Raw genomic sequence first — 16822 nt, forward strand, 5'->3', positions numbered from 1 at the left:
TTCCTCTTGCCATCACCAACGAATGCGCTGTTCTTAGATATAACACGATACTTGTCAAACAGTCAGTCTTGTAAAAATATAACCATCAATCAAATAGCAAGTTCGATCTGCAAATAAACACCTATGTAAACGTAAGCAATGCTAATGAAAATGTTGCCAGTGACACAAGGATAGTAAGAGAATAAATGACAGTGTATCAGTTCGGTCCAGTGACATCTGTGCCCTTGCCTCAGGGATCAGTATTACTGTGTAACTTTTATTTATCATTATTAATTTTGTGCCATGCCTGTTTTGATGAGGCGCTATTTAAAAAATAAATGAATAATAATAATTATATACAGATGTCTCACTCTTGGGAAAATTTACAGAAAGGTTATTTGTGCAGTTCTGGAATTCAAATTTGTATAGGATTATAACTATTTACATATGTTTCAGATCCATTCTTTAAGAAGACTGAACAGGTGAAATTGGAAGTGTCTATAGAATTCAAAAGTCTTTTATTTGATTTTTTGCCCATGGCTCTCTGTATCCCCACCAGCAACCTCCACAAGTGTAGTTAGTTGTTGAACACGGCTATTCAACTAATTTATGATTAGCCAAAGTTAACAGAACAGATAAAGGGCCTCTCTGACCTATGCGTTTACCATATTCAATAAAGGGACTACTGTCATGGACATATTGCCTGTAAGTACATATCCATGTTTCATATACAGTACACACCCACGGTTATCAAAATATTAAACACAGGATAAACCTTGCAATTATGATTTGAGATAATGAAGATTTTTGCATTAGCTCTTGTACAAAGGTTAGGTATCTTGCAACACATTTAATTATATAGGACCTTTGCTCATGTTTATGGTTCAGGCTTCCTCAATTGGACTACTCTATCTTGAGACACACAATGGAGCGGTTTCATCAGTGCTGGTACTATACAGTTTCACTGAGATCACTTTATTTAGATGTGGCCTCTTCCCCTAGGACAGAGCTATGTTACATGCTGTTTCCATGTTTTCATTATTGCTCTGCAATATTGCTCTGTATGTGTGGGCACTTTATGTAGTGTTTATGTTAGTTACACAAATGCACACAGTTGGCCAGCACAGTAATGCACCAAGTTGAAGAGATCCCTGTTTGATGTTAGGTAAACATGAACCCCTATCTTAATGGCTCTGTACAACAGCATTTCTTCGCATTCTTCAACTGCAAATCCAACATTTTATTCCCACTCTCAGGAATGACACTCCAATCAAAGTTCTGTTGATCTACTGTAGTCAAGTCCATCATGCAAACCGCCCAAACACATTCCTGTACTCCCTCCTTTGATTAAACCATGGGGAATTGCATAGTTTTGTAGATGTAGCCTTATCCCGTGCTGTCATTGTGTCATCCTGTCAAACTTATTCAGCCAGATATCCTATTAACTCAATGTCTGAGCTTTGACGTTTTACGTTTTATAATTCACATTCAGTGCTTTGCAGAAAGTCTCTCAGTCGCTGCAATAGGCAGTATTATTGCGCTTCTATGTGGTTTGTCATGCTAACTGTTGTCTGTTTATTTTTCAGGTACAGTCAAGAGTGAGGAAACATGTCGGACAAGATGTCCAGTTTCCTCCATATGGGGGACATTTGCTCCCTTTATGCAGAGGGTACCACTAATGGATTTATCAGCACTTTAGGGTAAGTGCACCTGTTCTTGAACTGGTACTGATGAAACGCATCCTTTTAAACAGGCAGTATCAGAAACCCCTATCATTTTAACCACATACTTGCTATTTGACATAGAATATATGCATTTAGACAAACAACTGTCTGCACACCAACAGTACACACCCAACACAACACATTGTATAAACAATAGCCTTAAACCATTGTAATGATTCACATTGTTTTTGGGGCCAGGAAGACAGCTGGAGCTGCAGCCAAGGTGGTAATGTAGAATAATGGATGGATTTAACGGTTTACTCTTGACTCATGGCTTTTACTTTCATAAGCTTCAATACTGTTTGTTTCACCACGTTATTAGCCCTTGCTCATTCCATGGTAATAAAAGTAACACAGTTTCATACTGGTGTCAAATGAAGTGGAGTATGTAATAAGAAGACTGCAGAATGCTTTTCATGGAGGTAAAAGTGTTCTATGCCCTTTGAGAAATTTGAGAGAGGGTCACAGGCAATTTAGAAGACCAGTTGAACTGAGGATTCAGGGTACAGTGGAGTAGACTGTTGCAGTGGAGAGAGGCGTGACGTTTGCAGAAGACAAACTAAGGGAGGAGACGGTGAAGGAGTGGGGAAAGTGAGTGTTGGTGGAGGGAGGGATGGGTCTTGAGGGAGGAGAGGGCAGAGGGCAGTTGGGTTTTCATAGTCTGAAGGTCATAGGATGGACATTTTCGTTTTCTCCTCTCTTTCTCTATCATGAGTTACACAGGACTCTGCAGAGAAGTTCTCTTAGTGTGTCTTCAGCTTCCTGTCTGAATTTAAATATTGAGAGCTTATGCGGTTACATTGCACAGCGCTTGCTCAAATTGAGCTGTAAATCTAGTCCAGTTCTTCCCCTTAAGTGCTCATAGTCATTTATCACAGAGCTCTTGAGTTTTCACACCTCAACTTTCATCTCTGCCACAGTAAGGGAGACCATTAACTGAGCTTGACTAGACTTACTAAGGCTGATGGTCCTAGCCTGACAGCACATCTGGATAAATTAATCTAGCGTCGAGTACTGTGATGTCAGCGTGCGTCTTTTCTCCTTTCTTGTCTATTTTCTGCACATCTCATTCTCCTTTTTTAGTGTTGCGATCCCTGCTTCTTAATCATGCTTCATCACTATCTGGCACTCACCGGGAATCCTTCCAAGCCCCTGCCTTCCCTCAAAAAAATTGCTCTTTCACAAATTGCTGTCCTGCGTCACCCCGCCATGGCAACAAAAGTGTAGTAATGCTTTGAAGACCAGCACCTTGACAGGGCTCGTTTGTCAACTTGCCCAGCTGGCACCGTTCTGTTCTGCCTAGTAATAATTCTATCCTCCCTGTCCCTGCCATGGTGGGGCATTGTTAGCAGATGAGTTAAAGAGAGCTATATTAAGCATCAACTTACAGAAGGTGCTACTGTTGCCTCTGTTTATCTGACCCTATGAGAGACAGCAGTATAATGAGCCACCTGGATTGCAGCTGGTTTAGAGAGGACTAGACCCAGGGCATAGTCTGGCTGCAGCATCCTGGGAAGAGCCATGGAGTGCAACGCTGCAGCACTCAGCTTATAATTGCCCCATTGCATCTCTTTACAGCCTGTGCATACACATTCAGACAAATTAGGTCTTGACTTTTATTTAATGCAGACTCGATACAGTACACGTGTGATGTGATGCATACACAATGTAGTACTGTGCTTTGCTCCGGCAAACCTATTCATTTGCCTTGGTGAGATGGTCACAGTGCACACTGCTCTCATATTGTCTAAACAACGTCATAATGCCCTACTGTACTCACACCGCATGGGGTTGGGCTATAAAAGGAAACTGCTGATTACACTGAATCCTGAAAACCATTGAGGTGTCATATTTGTCCCCTTGACTATCTGCCAAGCCTCCTGTATTTTGCAAGGGGAAAGGCCTACTGCATTTAAAGTAGCAGACAGAAAGGACAGAAACAGGATAGAGAGGATTGAAGCAATGTTTACTGACGGGTGAAATATGAGATGCATCTACTTCTACTGCTTTGAGATGGATCTACTACTCATGAAACCAGAGAGTTGTATACAGCTATCTAAAATCTTTGATTATCAAATTTTTGCCAGCTTTTCCCAAACAAATATTTATTTTCATAATATACACACATACTAGGGAGGAATGCAGAGGAAGACTCAACCCAAGCTGCTCTTGCTCCATTTATTTTTAGCACAGAATGTTTGGCTTAGGTCTGAGCAGACTGGCTTAGACTTGCTGCAGTCAATGCCTTTACAGCAGGTAGAGGATGAAGCTGAGCCCAACCACTGTTTAGACTGGCCATTGTGTCCTTAATGTAGTCTTTCCATGTTCTTCTAAAGAGAGTGCTTCTTAATGCCTCTGTGCTCTGCCTTGCCAAAATGAGGAGTACTTAATTTGATGGCCAGTTCCCACAATAATGTCACCTGTTCATCTCTTGAACAAGATGCTTGTTGTTGATATAGTGAAACAGAGTAGTGGCACTATGCTGTGCCATGTTGATGAGTGGAATGCAGTAATAAATCAAAATGGACCCATATGAAAAAATCACATTTGTTATGAATAAAAGATAATAGGTTATTTTTAGTTGAGTATTGAGGGGTACAACAGCATTGCACTGTCAATGCACAAGCGTCAGTTGCATGACAGGTGTGATACATGTCTGTTTCCAGTATTGAGGGTTAGATTGATGTGTAGTCAAAGGGAGTGTTTGATTGACATCTGTCATTGATCCCTCTCCCCAGGCTTGTGGATGACCGATGTGTGGTGCAGCCAGACACAGGGGACCTCAACAACCCACCCAAGAAGTTCAGAGGTAAGACAAGGAAGACATCCCCTCTTGCTTGCTGTCTGTTCCTTCAGAGATGAAAACTATTGTTCAAAAGAGCGGACTTCATCTATAGAACTGTATGTAACAAAAACAAACATTTGGGAGTTGTGATGTAATTGGACCCACAAAGGCATTGTTGGCTTTGGGGTATTATTTGATATGTGATGATATCATGGTGCTTTATGATGTAAACCATATTGTCATAGTGCTCTGTTATGTCATGGTACTCTGTGATGTAAAGTGTAACAGTGCTCTATGATGTCATAATGTCAGGTCGCAATGACGATGTAATGTCATGGTGCTCTCTGATGTCGTAGTGCTCTGTGATGTTGTAACCTAATTCAACTCATTGCAGTTTAATCTCATAACAGTGCTCATGATGTCACCCTCTGAAAGCCTAGTAGATGCTTCTCTAACTCTGAGATTATCATTACTTTGGGATTATTAGTAATGTTTAATTCAGTATGTTTGAATCTGTAGTTGTGCTCTGTGTAGCAATTACAGTAGAGCATTAGTTGCACAGTGGAGATGTCAAAGTCAATGGTCCTTTGTTATGAAATGTGAACTGATGTCTTATTGGAAATGAAGCTCTGCTGCAGCTAATTAATCTTGCGTTCACCTGCCCCCCCTGACTGAAATGTGGTACTAGGCTAAGGCTACATTTCATTATATACCACTGTTCGTGTCATTAAGTTTAATTACCTTTCATTCTTCTTCCATGATACCACATATGTTCAATTCAGGCTTCCATTATCAGATGTTTTTGTCACAGGTATCTCTCTATCTGACATAATTTATTGATGAAATGTAGGTAACTTCAGATAGCATGGACTTTTAGACTGTGAGAAATGTCTAAATACCTTTTATGGAAGTGTGCCAAGGTTCTTTAGTTGTTGAGGCTCAGATGTAGTAGAACTATGTATGCAGTCTGTTTCCTGCGAATGTAAGCAGAGTGGATTATCCAGAGCTAAGTGTTCTGTTTTCAGAGCCTGTGGTAGTCCAGAACAGGTGCGTGTTGGTATGAGATGGCCTTCTGGCCGAGTGTTTAACCCAGTGTTTCTACACCCAGTCAGGATTTTTAGGACTACAAATGACATGTTAAACAATGTTCTGACAAGAACATGAAACAACATGAACAGCCCTGGGGGGGGGGTTAATAGTTCTGATTGGTCTTCATTAATGTGTCATGACAGGTCTGACCAAATACTTTTAGTCCATTGGCCATTAATCATACCCAGAGTATATCTAGAGTGTATTGGAGCTTTCCAAGTAATATAGATCCATGCAGTGCAGTTGCTGATGCAGCCCGCTGAGTGTTAGACTCTTGTAGTTTGTCAGGGTATGTGTAGGCTGTACTTGGTCAGAGAATTGTAAACATACAGTACGACTCTTTATGTTCTCACTGTCTGTCTACTGTTGAGTGGATTCAAGACCCATTTTTCATACCTGAAAGCCCTGGACTGGATAGTGTTTTTCTTAGCTGACTGGCTATGTGTTTTTGATGTGGGCAGGCTCAATCAGAAACAGTTGTTTGATGTGGGGGTCTTTCAACTTCACTTTCACTTCAAGTAGAGCTAAACATCATAAGAGGGCTCTTTATCCTTGAGCAACAACATGTTTCCTCAAAGAAATCACTTGACGTTTTATCAAGGCATCTAGCCTAATGTCACAAAATCTAATTTATTCTCCCCAGTCCTCTCACATCTTTAAGTGTACTTGAGGAGCACTGTTGATGTAAATCAACCAAGTTTCATGCTTAAATGTTCTGGATCAGGCCTTTTCTAGCTTTAAGATGTTAAATACCATGTATTTGTTGCTTGGTCATTTGACACCAACTTGACAATTACAGTCATTACACAGACGTGCCAGCAGGCCACTGAGGCTGGCCTTGACTGGTTTTTGTCATTAATTATCATGGCTCTCTATCAGTAATGACACAGGGCTTGGAACTGGCACTGGGTCAATCTTGTTGCCATAGTTATGGCATGTTGACCTTTTCCAGATAGAAATTTCAATTGTAGACTTTGTGAGCTCCTCAATATGGCTCTTTTTAGCTCATGTTGAACACACAGGCTTTGTTCAGAATGCAAATGTAACATTCTTGAATGGGTTGTTTACATACTACTGGTGAAGTCGAATGTAGATTTGACATTCATTTAGCACTTTAAGAGCTTAAGTTATAAATAATTTGAATAACATCACTTTTCCCACAACCCTAAAACCTAGTAGTAACGGAACTGAACTGAACACGCTCAGTGCAGTACCTGGTGTGTAATGTTGTTCACAGTGTATACATGCTTTCCTCTCAAGGTTACTGCATATTGTTGGCAACTGCAGCAGCAACGGCAGCAATCTGGTAAAGGCTGTCAGAGGCTAGCTGATGTGCTCCTGGAGGAGCTGTGTCCTGGGCCTCAGTAATGGAGCCGGTTCAAAAAATAGCACAAGGCCATGGCATGCTGCCATGATGATGGCGATTGGCAATGTGAGTTTCATTTACTCAAATCAAGGTTGGGAAAATTAGATTGGCCCACTTTATTTAGCACATCTGTGTCATTGTCAGAATTACACTCTATTTTTATGTCAGCTTGAGTTGCAATCATTGTACGGTACAGTGTGTGTATGTAACACACCACATTAACTACAGCAGTACATTGCACTCCATATGTGACCAGTTAAACTAACTTAACTGTTGATGACATGCATGCATTCGCCATGCCTTTGGCTTTGTAGAGACACTGTTTGTGAACTATCTGTATTTGTAAGGTTAGTTTATCAGGATAGTCTCTCTTCTGATTATATTTTGTTTCTTTGTTTTTGGTATTTGAGACAGTTTCAACACCACCTTATCAAGCAGAACTCAGAGACTGTAGCATATCACTACCACTGCACCAGCAGAGCATCAGGTCTCAGGCCTCAAACCAGACTGGCCCAGATCTTTCACTGCTTACTATAGAGGCAGAGTCAATAGCCAGCAGCAGGGCTCAAATTATCTTGGGGCTCAAATGTCATTTTTTTCCTTTCCTAGCTGATTCATTCTCTGTTGTGACTAGAAAGAAAACATAACATTGTTTTTTCATGTTGAGTTGGATGAATGAACACCTGTAGTACTGGGACTGAGACAGGAGCTATCTTGGCTGTTGTTGTAATGTGCTGAGGGAAGTGTCCAGTGTTCATTCCCATCTCCCTCTCTCACTGACCTCCCTGCTATATTTGGCAATGCTGCTGGGCAGTTCCGTGTAAAAGGACCCATGAGGATCTAAATGTGAAATCCATCAGAGCATATCAACTTGGGTTTCAAATGAAAGCTAAGAGTCTATGTTTTTGGGAAATTAAGTCAAAAATACATTTATCAACTATCTTCCATCATAAAAATAGGGATAAACAAAGGCTTTGACAACTGGTCAAACATCTGGAAAAGCGTCTAAGAAAACGTCAATATGAAAAAGTATTTAAAGGTGTTTAGTTGATACAACAATCCATTATTACCTTCATGAGAGTTTCTATTGTATATTTCTCCCTTTTTCTTTCCCTATTTTAGCTACATCATCATGTACAGAATGACATTCAAATCCAGAAATTGTGCATTTCTGTAGAGGACCCCTTCCCTTTAGTCATTCTGTTACCGTCATTCTGTTCCCGTATGTAAATCCACATCACTTACGATAGCTCAACAACCAAAAATAATATTTTCAAACTTAAGGTATCATATGATAGCTAACACCCCACTGTTTCTGCAGATATATTTAAATCTTAATTTGGAGCAGATATTTAACAGAGTTTTGGGGAAATGTGAGTAGTCCTTGTGCATACAGTTGTATAGTTTGGTAAACATAGGTATCAAGGGTTTTTGTTTAGTATAGGTTTGAAAGTGAAAAATTGAGTCCCAGTGTCATTCTGTTACCGTGGAATTACCCAGCTGTCTAACTGTCGGCAAATGAAAGAATGAATAAATAATATTTTTATTATTTAAGAGGACATGAACTCCGCTGCTTTTGGTAAAGGGGATGTGCCCATTTGAATCCTTCTGTCTTGATTTTGACAAACAAACAAACAACCAAACAAACAAAGAATATCAAGTGACACTGACACAAAGAACAAATCTCATGTGTGCATATAGGGGGGTTGATGCAGCCCACTGAGTGTTAGACTGGGAATTCTTCTGTCTTCTGACATCTGCACTGAATTTTGGTTGTGCTTAAGAATTTCTCCAAATTAGTTGGTTTATTGTTTTATTTCTCAATTTTCTTCAAACCTGTTGTGCTGCTTCCTAGTTGTGCTGCAGTTTGTCCACCACGTGTCTCAATGACGTGTGCTGCATCAGATGTGTTTTAGCCAGACAACAGGTGCACAGTATTGTTCCTGGTTGTTCCTCTGAAATATGAATAGTGTATGTTGATTTTCTGGAACTGAACCAGCCTTAACATCTGTGACATACAGTACAGAGAGGCATGACTGCTTAAAAACCACATCACTGTGTGATGATTGACTCTCAACTGACATGTTGGTGTTTGTAGAGTGAGCTCATCCTTTAAAATGTAACAACATTGTGGTGTGCTTTAGATTTAGACAGTGTAACACTAGCAGTCTGTTTTACTGAAGTGAACAAGGCACACCAGATTTCTGTTGGAGCAACTGGACAAGGGCATTATCTTGTGAATTTATAGCTGACATATGCAAATGATAGGCAAAGCCAAGTTGTAACCCCATACAGCATGCCATTGCCATTACCAAAAACTGTTACCAACTTGGTTCTGCACTCAATAGGCTCTCTAAACACAACACCAAATGTGTATTCCTGACATGGTTAGTTTTGTTGAAGTTATATTTAATGCATGAACTGAATATTGGCTGATTAGATACGATTGTAAAGGGAATATCCATAGACCCTTCTGTTGCTAAAGCTATGTGTGTTTTGGGCAGTTACAGTATGGTGAATTCAATGGTCGAAGGTTACTGGGTATCCAACAAATAACTTTGAGATTAGTCAGTAGGCTAATGGATATGCGGTATGTAGAACAATGTAGCACTGTAATAGCAGTCCTGACAGGCCTAGCAGGTCTGGCAGTGCAGTACACAATACAGTGAGAGCACCAGTCAAAATTATACAATGTCCCCCAGCAGTGTTTTAGAGATTAAATGTGATTTCGAGGGTAGTTTAAGAAATAAGATCCATGTTTAATAATGTCTACTCAATCATGTCAGTTCAACAGATGACAAGCCTTTATGTAAGCAAGTGGGTGGCAAGCGTGGCTGCATCTCTGTGGACCTCTGTTGTCTCTGGAGCTTCAAAGTCGGTGAGGGCTGGACTGGAGAAGTGTTCTTCTACCCCATCCTTCCTGCCTGTCCCAGTACTCTCACCTCTTCTCCAGGTAGCCAAAACCAGAGTCACAGGCCTCTCATACTCACTGCTCCTGTACATCTCAACCTGAGCAGAAGGAAAGTGTGCCAGGACTCAATCCTAAGATCTCTGTCGGGTATTAATAGCCCACTTAAGCTATTTAAAATACCTTGGTTTCCAGGGAGCTTTAGCCCAGTGTTTTAAACCTTGCTTCCTCCTCTCTGATCTGGGATTGGTACCATGCAATGGTAATTGCTTTGGTGTCATGTCTGACACTGAGGTGGGTTTCTGGAGGAGATGTTACCCCATGAAGGGTTGTGTTTTTCTGGGTAGAAGTAGTCATGTCTGTAATGACACAGTCTAGCGTTCCCACACCTCTCTGTGGCCTGGTCTTATGGAGTGAAGCAGAGAGAAGGCAGTGGTATCTGAAAAATGTGACCTGTTGAGCTAAAAGCCCCGATAATCACCGCCAGGAAAAGCATGCTGTAGGAGGCTAATGACATGGCTGCACAGAATCTACCTAGTGGAAGTTACAGTATTGTGTGAAAGACTATTTATTTGGTGTAAACTAGCATGGTTTTGGAGTGTAAATAATGTTTGGTTTGATTTGATTAAGTGAATAGCAAACGCAGGCCTCATTTTCCATCTATACCAGTTTATCCATGCATGCATGTGCTATGCCACAAATGTACATTCCTGCTTAGCATTCTATCTTACATGTACACCCCTGCAATAACTCATTCTCTCCTCCTGTCCTACTCTCCTTTAATCCATTTCCTTCTCCTAATCTCCCTAAACTCACTTTCCCTCCTCCCTCACTCCACTACCCATCCACGTCTCCCACTGCCCCATTTTCTCCTCCTATCCCAGTTCCTGGCCTCCTCCTCTCCTCCTCCCATGCTTGCCCATCCCTCTCATCTGCCCTGCATCCCATGACAGCTAATCCCTGGACACCGTAGCGTTGGCCACATTTTGACAGTGCTCGCCAGAGCGGCTATTTTTACTCCTGTCACAGATAATCAGGTCCCCCTCGCTCCATCCCTTGCAGGTAGCCAGGCTCAGCCTGAGGAGGAGGAGAAGGAGTGTGCTCTCTGGCAGGACTCATACTCTGGTCAAGATCTGATCAACTCTGTGCTGCGGCTAAGGAGTGTAAACCCCAATCTGGACATGTGAATGTCTTAACCAACGAGAGAATCAAAACATCAGAAATCACCATAATCCTAACCATTATGGATTACCTGCAGCTCATGCCCTAATTATGTTGCTAAAGTCGATGACCTCCTTTTTAGTTTATTTTTATTTGCACAACAATAGTATGTGCAGGAGGAGACAAAAAGGGCTCAAAAGGGCTTGTCGAATAGAGTGGTCATGAATCACAGATTCAGCCTTCTTGTCTCCTTGTTAGCATTTCCCCGGAAATGCGCCCACCACTTAATTCATTTACTGAACATTAGATTAAAAGTGCGTGTTTTCTTTTTCTGTCCCCCTGTCTGCTCCTTTTCCAGACTGCCTTTTCAAGCTGTGCCCCATGAACAGATACTCTGCACAGAAACAGTTCTGGAAGGCAGCAAAACCAGGAGGGAACAGCACTACTGACACAGTGCTCCTAAGCAAACTACATGTGAGTGTCCTCAGCCCCCTAACATGCATCTCTCCAACAGAACTACTGCTTGTTGTAGCTGTTGTTTCTCTAGTGTTGCCTTACTGAGATTTAATGAACCCCCAGAACCACAAGGGAAATGCTATCCCAATTTATTTTACACCAGAAACACACACAAATATACAGTATATTGCATACTTCTTCATTTTAGTTGAGATGTGTAGTCTGATCGATGTATGTTGATTTCTCTTTCTATGTTGCAGCATGCTGCTGATCTGGAGAAGAAGCAGAACGAGTCTGAGAACCGAAAGCTGCTGGGAAGTGTCATCCAGTATGGAATTGTCATTCAGGTATGATGAGGATGAGCAGGTGTGATAAGGTATCCAGGAGAGTGGGTTATGATGGGCACATTGTCATTAAGTTGGTATACAGTGCTTCTTGAAAGTACGTGAACCCCTTGTGCAATTATAGATTATTTAATCAGAATCAGTCTTTTTTTATCCGACATAACAACAGGTTTATATTTACCAATTCCATATGTTGGTTTAGAGGAAATCATGTGTGTAGTAGAAAAACAAAATTTTAAAGAAATGAGTGCAGGTGCAAAAATAAGTGAACCCCAAGTTGCATTGGTTAAATCAAGTAGGTAAGTAGAATCAGGTGGGTAAATAAAAGGGTACCAAATGAACCAATCAAAGGAGAGATCTTTCGGAAAGAGTTCGGGCGGGACTCTGTTAAATAGAGATAAGAAACCTGGTCAGTTTTGTGTTACCCATACAGGTGAATGCAAAACACACCATACCAAGAGGAAAGGAGATCTCAGAGGACATCAGGAAGAGGGTATTGAGAGCACAGTCTGGGGAAGGCTATAAAATCATCTCAACAAGATCCATCTGTCCTCTGCAAGGCAAATAATTTACAAATGGAGAGCATTTAACATAAGAGCAACTTGGCCTAGAAGTGGACGCCCTTCCAAAATATCCCCAAGAGCCACAAGAAAAAAGAAAATCAGGTAAAAGCCAACCCAAACATAACATCTAGAGATTTGCAGACATCCCTTGCTGCATCTCAGGTAACTGTGCATGCTTCAACAATAAGAAGAACTCGAATTGAAATGGCATTCATTGGAGGGTTGCTAGGAAGAAGCTTCTGCCGTCAAAAAATAACCAAACTGCCCGTATTAACTTTGCCAGAGACCACCTGGCCAAGCCGGAAGGTTTCTGGAAGTCCATTCTCTGGACAGATGGCTACAAAATTGACGTTTTTTGTCACAATCCACTATGTTTGGCGAAAACCCAACACTGCCTACCACCAAAAGAACCTTATCCCAACAGTCAAACATGGTGGTTGGAATGTCAAGATCTGGGGCTGCTTTTCCAAACTCCACATTATTAAGGGAACCATGAATTCTGAGGTATACCAGGAAATTCTTGAACAGAATGTCAAGCCATCAGTCAAGGAGCTAAAGCTGGGCTGAAGACAACGACCCAAAGCATTCAAGCAAATCTACCAAAGAATGGCTCAGGAGAAAGAAGATTTGTGTTTTGGATTGGCCAAGTCAATGTTCTGGCCTAAATCCAATCGAGATGCTGTGGCAGGACCTGAAGCGTGCAGTTCATGCCAGACACCCCTCAAACCTCACTCAATTGGCCCTCAAAACAGATGTCAGAGACTGATTAGTGGCTATACGAGATGTACTCCAAGTTATTCCTGCTAATGGAGGTGCCACAAGCTATTGACTGAAGAGGTTCACATATTTTTGCACACGTGTAATCTGAGTTTTTGTTAAATAAACAATGAAAATATATCATATGTTTTTGTTTGTGTCCTTTATTTGGAATGTCTTTATTACAAATTGGGGTTTAGATGAAGATTTTATAAGTTCATTTTAATATTTTATACAAAAATAATGACCACCCTGTAGGGTTCACAAACTTTCAAGCAGCACTGTAGGTATGATAGTTGAAAGCCAGGAAGAGAGAGGCAATATAGCTTCTCCACAATGTGGCCTTATCATTCTCTGTACATTTGACCATGATTTGTCTCCACAGCAAATGAGATCATCACGCAACAGGGACCCTAATTTATCCAGATACTGCAGTCAGTTGGATAAGTCATGGGGGATTAATTAACCAGAGCCCCATGTTCAGTTCTCTATTAGTAATGTCTACAGTAACAAACTGTTCCTAAAAAGATGAAATGCCTACCTCGATCTATTTGAGGGCAGCCATCATCTAAGCACAGATACTCATCAGAGGATCATACTTTATCAGAGGAAGTGGTGCAGTGCAGGGTTTATGGCTTTGAGGGCACAGAGTTTAAGGTCCCTAGTTTTCTGTCCTAGCTCTCTTCCCCAGAACAAACTCTCCCCCAGAACAAAGCTTGTATGATGTCTCACTCCAGAAATTAGACATGTTGGCAGGGGATGCTGATACATCTGTATTCTGATACATGATTGATTTCTTGGGTGAAATGATGGGGCAAAGGAGGTCATGAGAACCAACCATATCTGAGCAAGACCCTTGGAGTATTCAAAAAATGAGTCCAAGGGGAGAAAGGGGGCCAGAGGGCACTCATGTAAGAAATGTGTGATATTTTTGAAAGGCACTCCTTGTGGAAAATCTAAGAATGTCCACATTGCCAGTCTTTGACATCTATCCACCTCATTCTCTGCCTTTTTAACTATTCTCCATCTGATGTATCTGCATGTTCAACCCACATATACAAGGCATAGGTCTACCTAAAAAACATGAACAAAAACACAAAATTGCAGATCCGCTTTTCTTTATCATGTTCCGATTACATGTAGTTGCAATAGATGAGACCTATTTTCATCCCTACCACTGAGTTATTTTTTTTGTTTTCATGTTCTAGCTGTTGCACTTGAAAAGCAATAAGTACCTGACGGTGAACAAGCGTCTGCCTGCGCTGTTGGAGAAAAATGCTATGAGGGTGACTCTGGACTCTGCAGGCAACGAGGGCTCCTTGTTCGACATCCAGCCCTTCTACAAGCTCCGCTCCAATGGAGACAGTGTGAGTGACAAGGGGTTGACCATGATGTAGGTCAAAGTTCAGACATGACCAACATGGTGTATAGGGGCCAATCTTTTTTCTGTCCTGTGTAATTTTTAATTGGTGTGTATATACAGTATCTAGCATATCTAGTCAGGACACCTTCAGACATCCCTCAGACAATTTACCTGATCTGATTTTAAAAGCCCCGGCGTCACTGGTCGCACTTAAGCTCACCGCTTAAGCTCACAGCACCTGCTTTCATATAGAATCAGTGGTGTGATGCATGGAATCAACAGGTTGACCCCAGAATTGGTGAAGATAGAAAAATATATATGGTGTCCAATTTATTTTCCCCTGTTGCTTTAGATGGTGGCTAGTGGACTCATTAGTGATCACTAATGGTGTTGTTTTTTTCTGTCAGAACGAATACTGCTCAGATAGAATATGGTCCAATATGGCCACCTAGTGCTTGGTGGCCAACATAGTCTGATGTGAACAATTATTATTTGCCTGGTGTTCCACTAGATCCACTAGACAAAAACATCAAAATGATATGAAAATAGTTGACATAAGCCTCATTGCTTGTTGAAAGTAATTCAACATGCAGTGCTAAAACCCATGCTGCAGTGCATCCTGTGCACTGGCAGGACTTCATCTTCCTGTTTTACTGACACAGCTGTTCTTTCACCCTTGGTTCTTTTACCCTATGGAGACTATTGCCAGAGGTTGTATTTGTTACTGTGGATCTTGAAGGGCACCTGTCTTATTCTACTCTAAATAACTCTGACTCATCACTCCCTGTCTGGACCTACATTACAGTAACAGCTCCTCTGGGTCCGCAGTGGATTGCTAGATATCAAACTCTGGAGGACACTAATGGATATGTGTTTGTGTCTTTGTATGTGTGTATGTGTTTGTGTCTTTAGGTGGTGATTGGAGACAAAGTGGTCCTTAACCCTGTGAATGCTGGACAGCCCCTGCATGCCAGCAGCCAACAGCTGGTAGACAACCTAGGTTGTAATGAGGTACATGAATGTCAATTCTCTACTGACTGCTGTTTGGTGTGCATGTACTGTAGGGCAGATGCCAAGTTATCTCCCAAAGATAAGGGCATACTTTCACTGCACATGCACAGACTGTATTACGGTCAATACACATCGATGTAGTCATCATCCATAAACACCACGGCTAGCGCATATATCTATTGCTTGTGTTTAGATAAGGTGCATCTTTGCTTAGACTCGCCTCAGTGGCTGGCTGCCACACTATGGCCGTTGTAGGATTTCATCATTCTGACATGTTACTTCCTGGTTGGATAAAATGCTTTTTTCTTGCTTATTTGCATGACTTTTAAAATATTTCCTGGCTATTTAGACAACAAAGACCACTTATAACTTGCTGTTGAGTCATTGTGACCATTGGTGAAATGTTCTTTACTGTGAAGGATGTGTTTGTGAAATGGCCATATTGACTCAAGTGCATCCAGAGAATCATCTGGGACAATAGGGAGTGAGGGTTGTTTCTACTAGACGTAACTCTACTCTGAAAGCTTATCAGCCATAAAGACAAATTACTTTGCAGCTCAAAGAGCGTACATAATAACTCCTATATCCCTGCAAACCTGAACAAATGTACAGACATTAGACACTGTTTTAAGCCAGACCTTAAACTTAATGATGTAAATGTATTTACCTTAGTCTTATTAGAGTATTAAACCAAGCCCTCCAGAAACGGTTTACACACATACTGATCCTCCCCTTTTCAGGTGAATTCCGTGAACTGCAACACAAGTTGGAAAATTGTTTTGTTCATGAAATGGAGTGACAACAAGGAGATCATACTCAAAGGGGTAGGTGCTCTAAGGATTGGTATAACTTTCTTGAAATGTCATCTTTGATCAGCACTGATCGTTCTCCTGCGCCATGGTATTGATGTTGTATCTGATCACGTTGCCAGGGTGATGTGGTGAGGCTATTCCATGCGGAGCAGGAGAAGTTCCTGACATGTGACAACTACAAGAAGAGGCAGGTGGTCTTCCTCAGGACCACAGGACGCCAGTCTGCCACCTCTGCCACCAGCAGCAAGGCACTCTGGGAGGTGGAGGTGAGCATACATAGGACAACGTGATATAAGCATATAGGGGCCAAGTGAGACATAATACTGTACACATACAGCAGTAGAGTGGTATTTAATTTAGGCCATATAACTCATGCTTAGTCTGAATAATTCCTTGGAAAGAACCAGGTTAAATTAAGTGGGTCATGCTGTCATGATGATGATCGTCTTGAAATATGTTTTTGCTTGCATGTTACCTGCCTATGCATTAAAGTTATTCTAATTCC

General features: G+C 41.3%; 1 protein-coding gene across 1 annotated transcript in view; it reads left to right on the forward strand.

Moving 5' to 3' along the window:
• Window positions 1-1587: 1587 nt before the first annotated feature.
• Window positions 1588-16822, forward strand: part of itpr1b (inositol 1,4,5-trisphosphate receptor, type 1b) — a gene marked incomplete at its 5' end in the record, with an annotated part of 73556 nt that continues 58321 nt past the window's right edge. Inside the window, 8 exons of the mRNA XM_083668224.1 lie at window positions 1588-1679; window positions 4442-4512; window positions 11371-11486; window positions 11729-11815; window positions 14340-14498; window positions 15407-15505; window positions 16246-16329; window positions 16437-16583. Coding sequence (XP_083524350.1) covers window positions 1588-1679; window positions 4442-4512; window positions 11371-11486; window positions 11729-11815; window positions 14340-14498; window positions 15407-15505; window positions 16246-16329; window positions 16437-16583 — 855 coding nt within the window. The remainder of the gene's footprint in view (window positions 1680-4441; window positions 4513-11370; window positions 11487-11728; window positions 11816-14339; window positions 14499-15406; window positions 15506-16245; window positions 16330-16436; window positions 16584-16822) is intronic.

The sequence above is a fragment of the Argentina silus genome, assembly GCF_951799395.1.
Source record: "Argentina silus genome assembly, chromosome: 4".
NCBI classification, from domain to species: domain Eukaryota; kingdom Metazoa; phylum Chordata; class Actinopteri; order Argentiniformes; family Argentinidae; genus Argentina; species Argentina silus.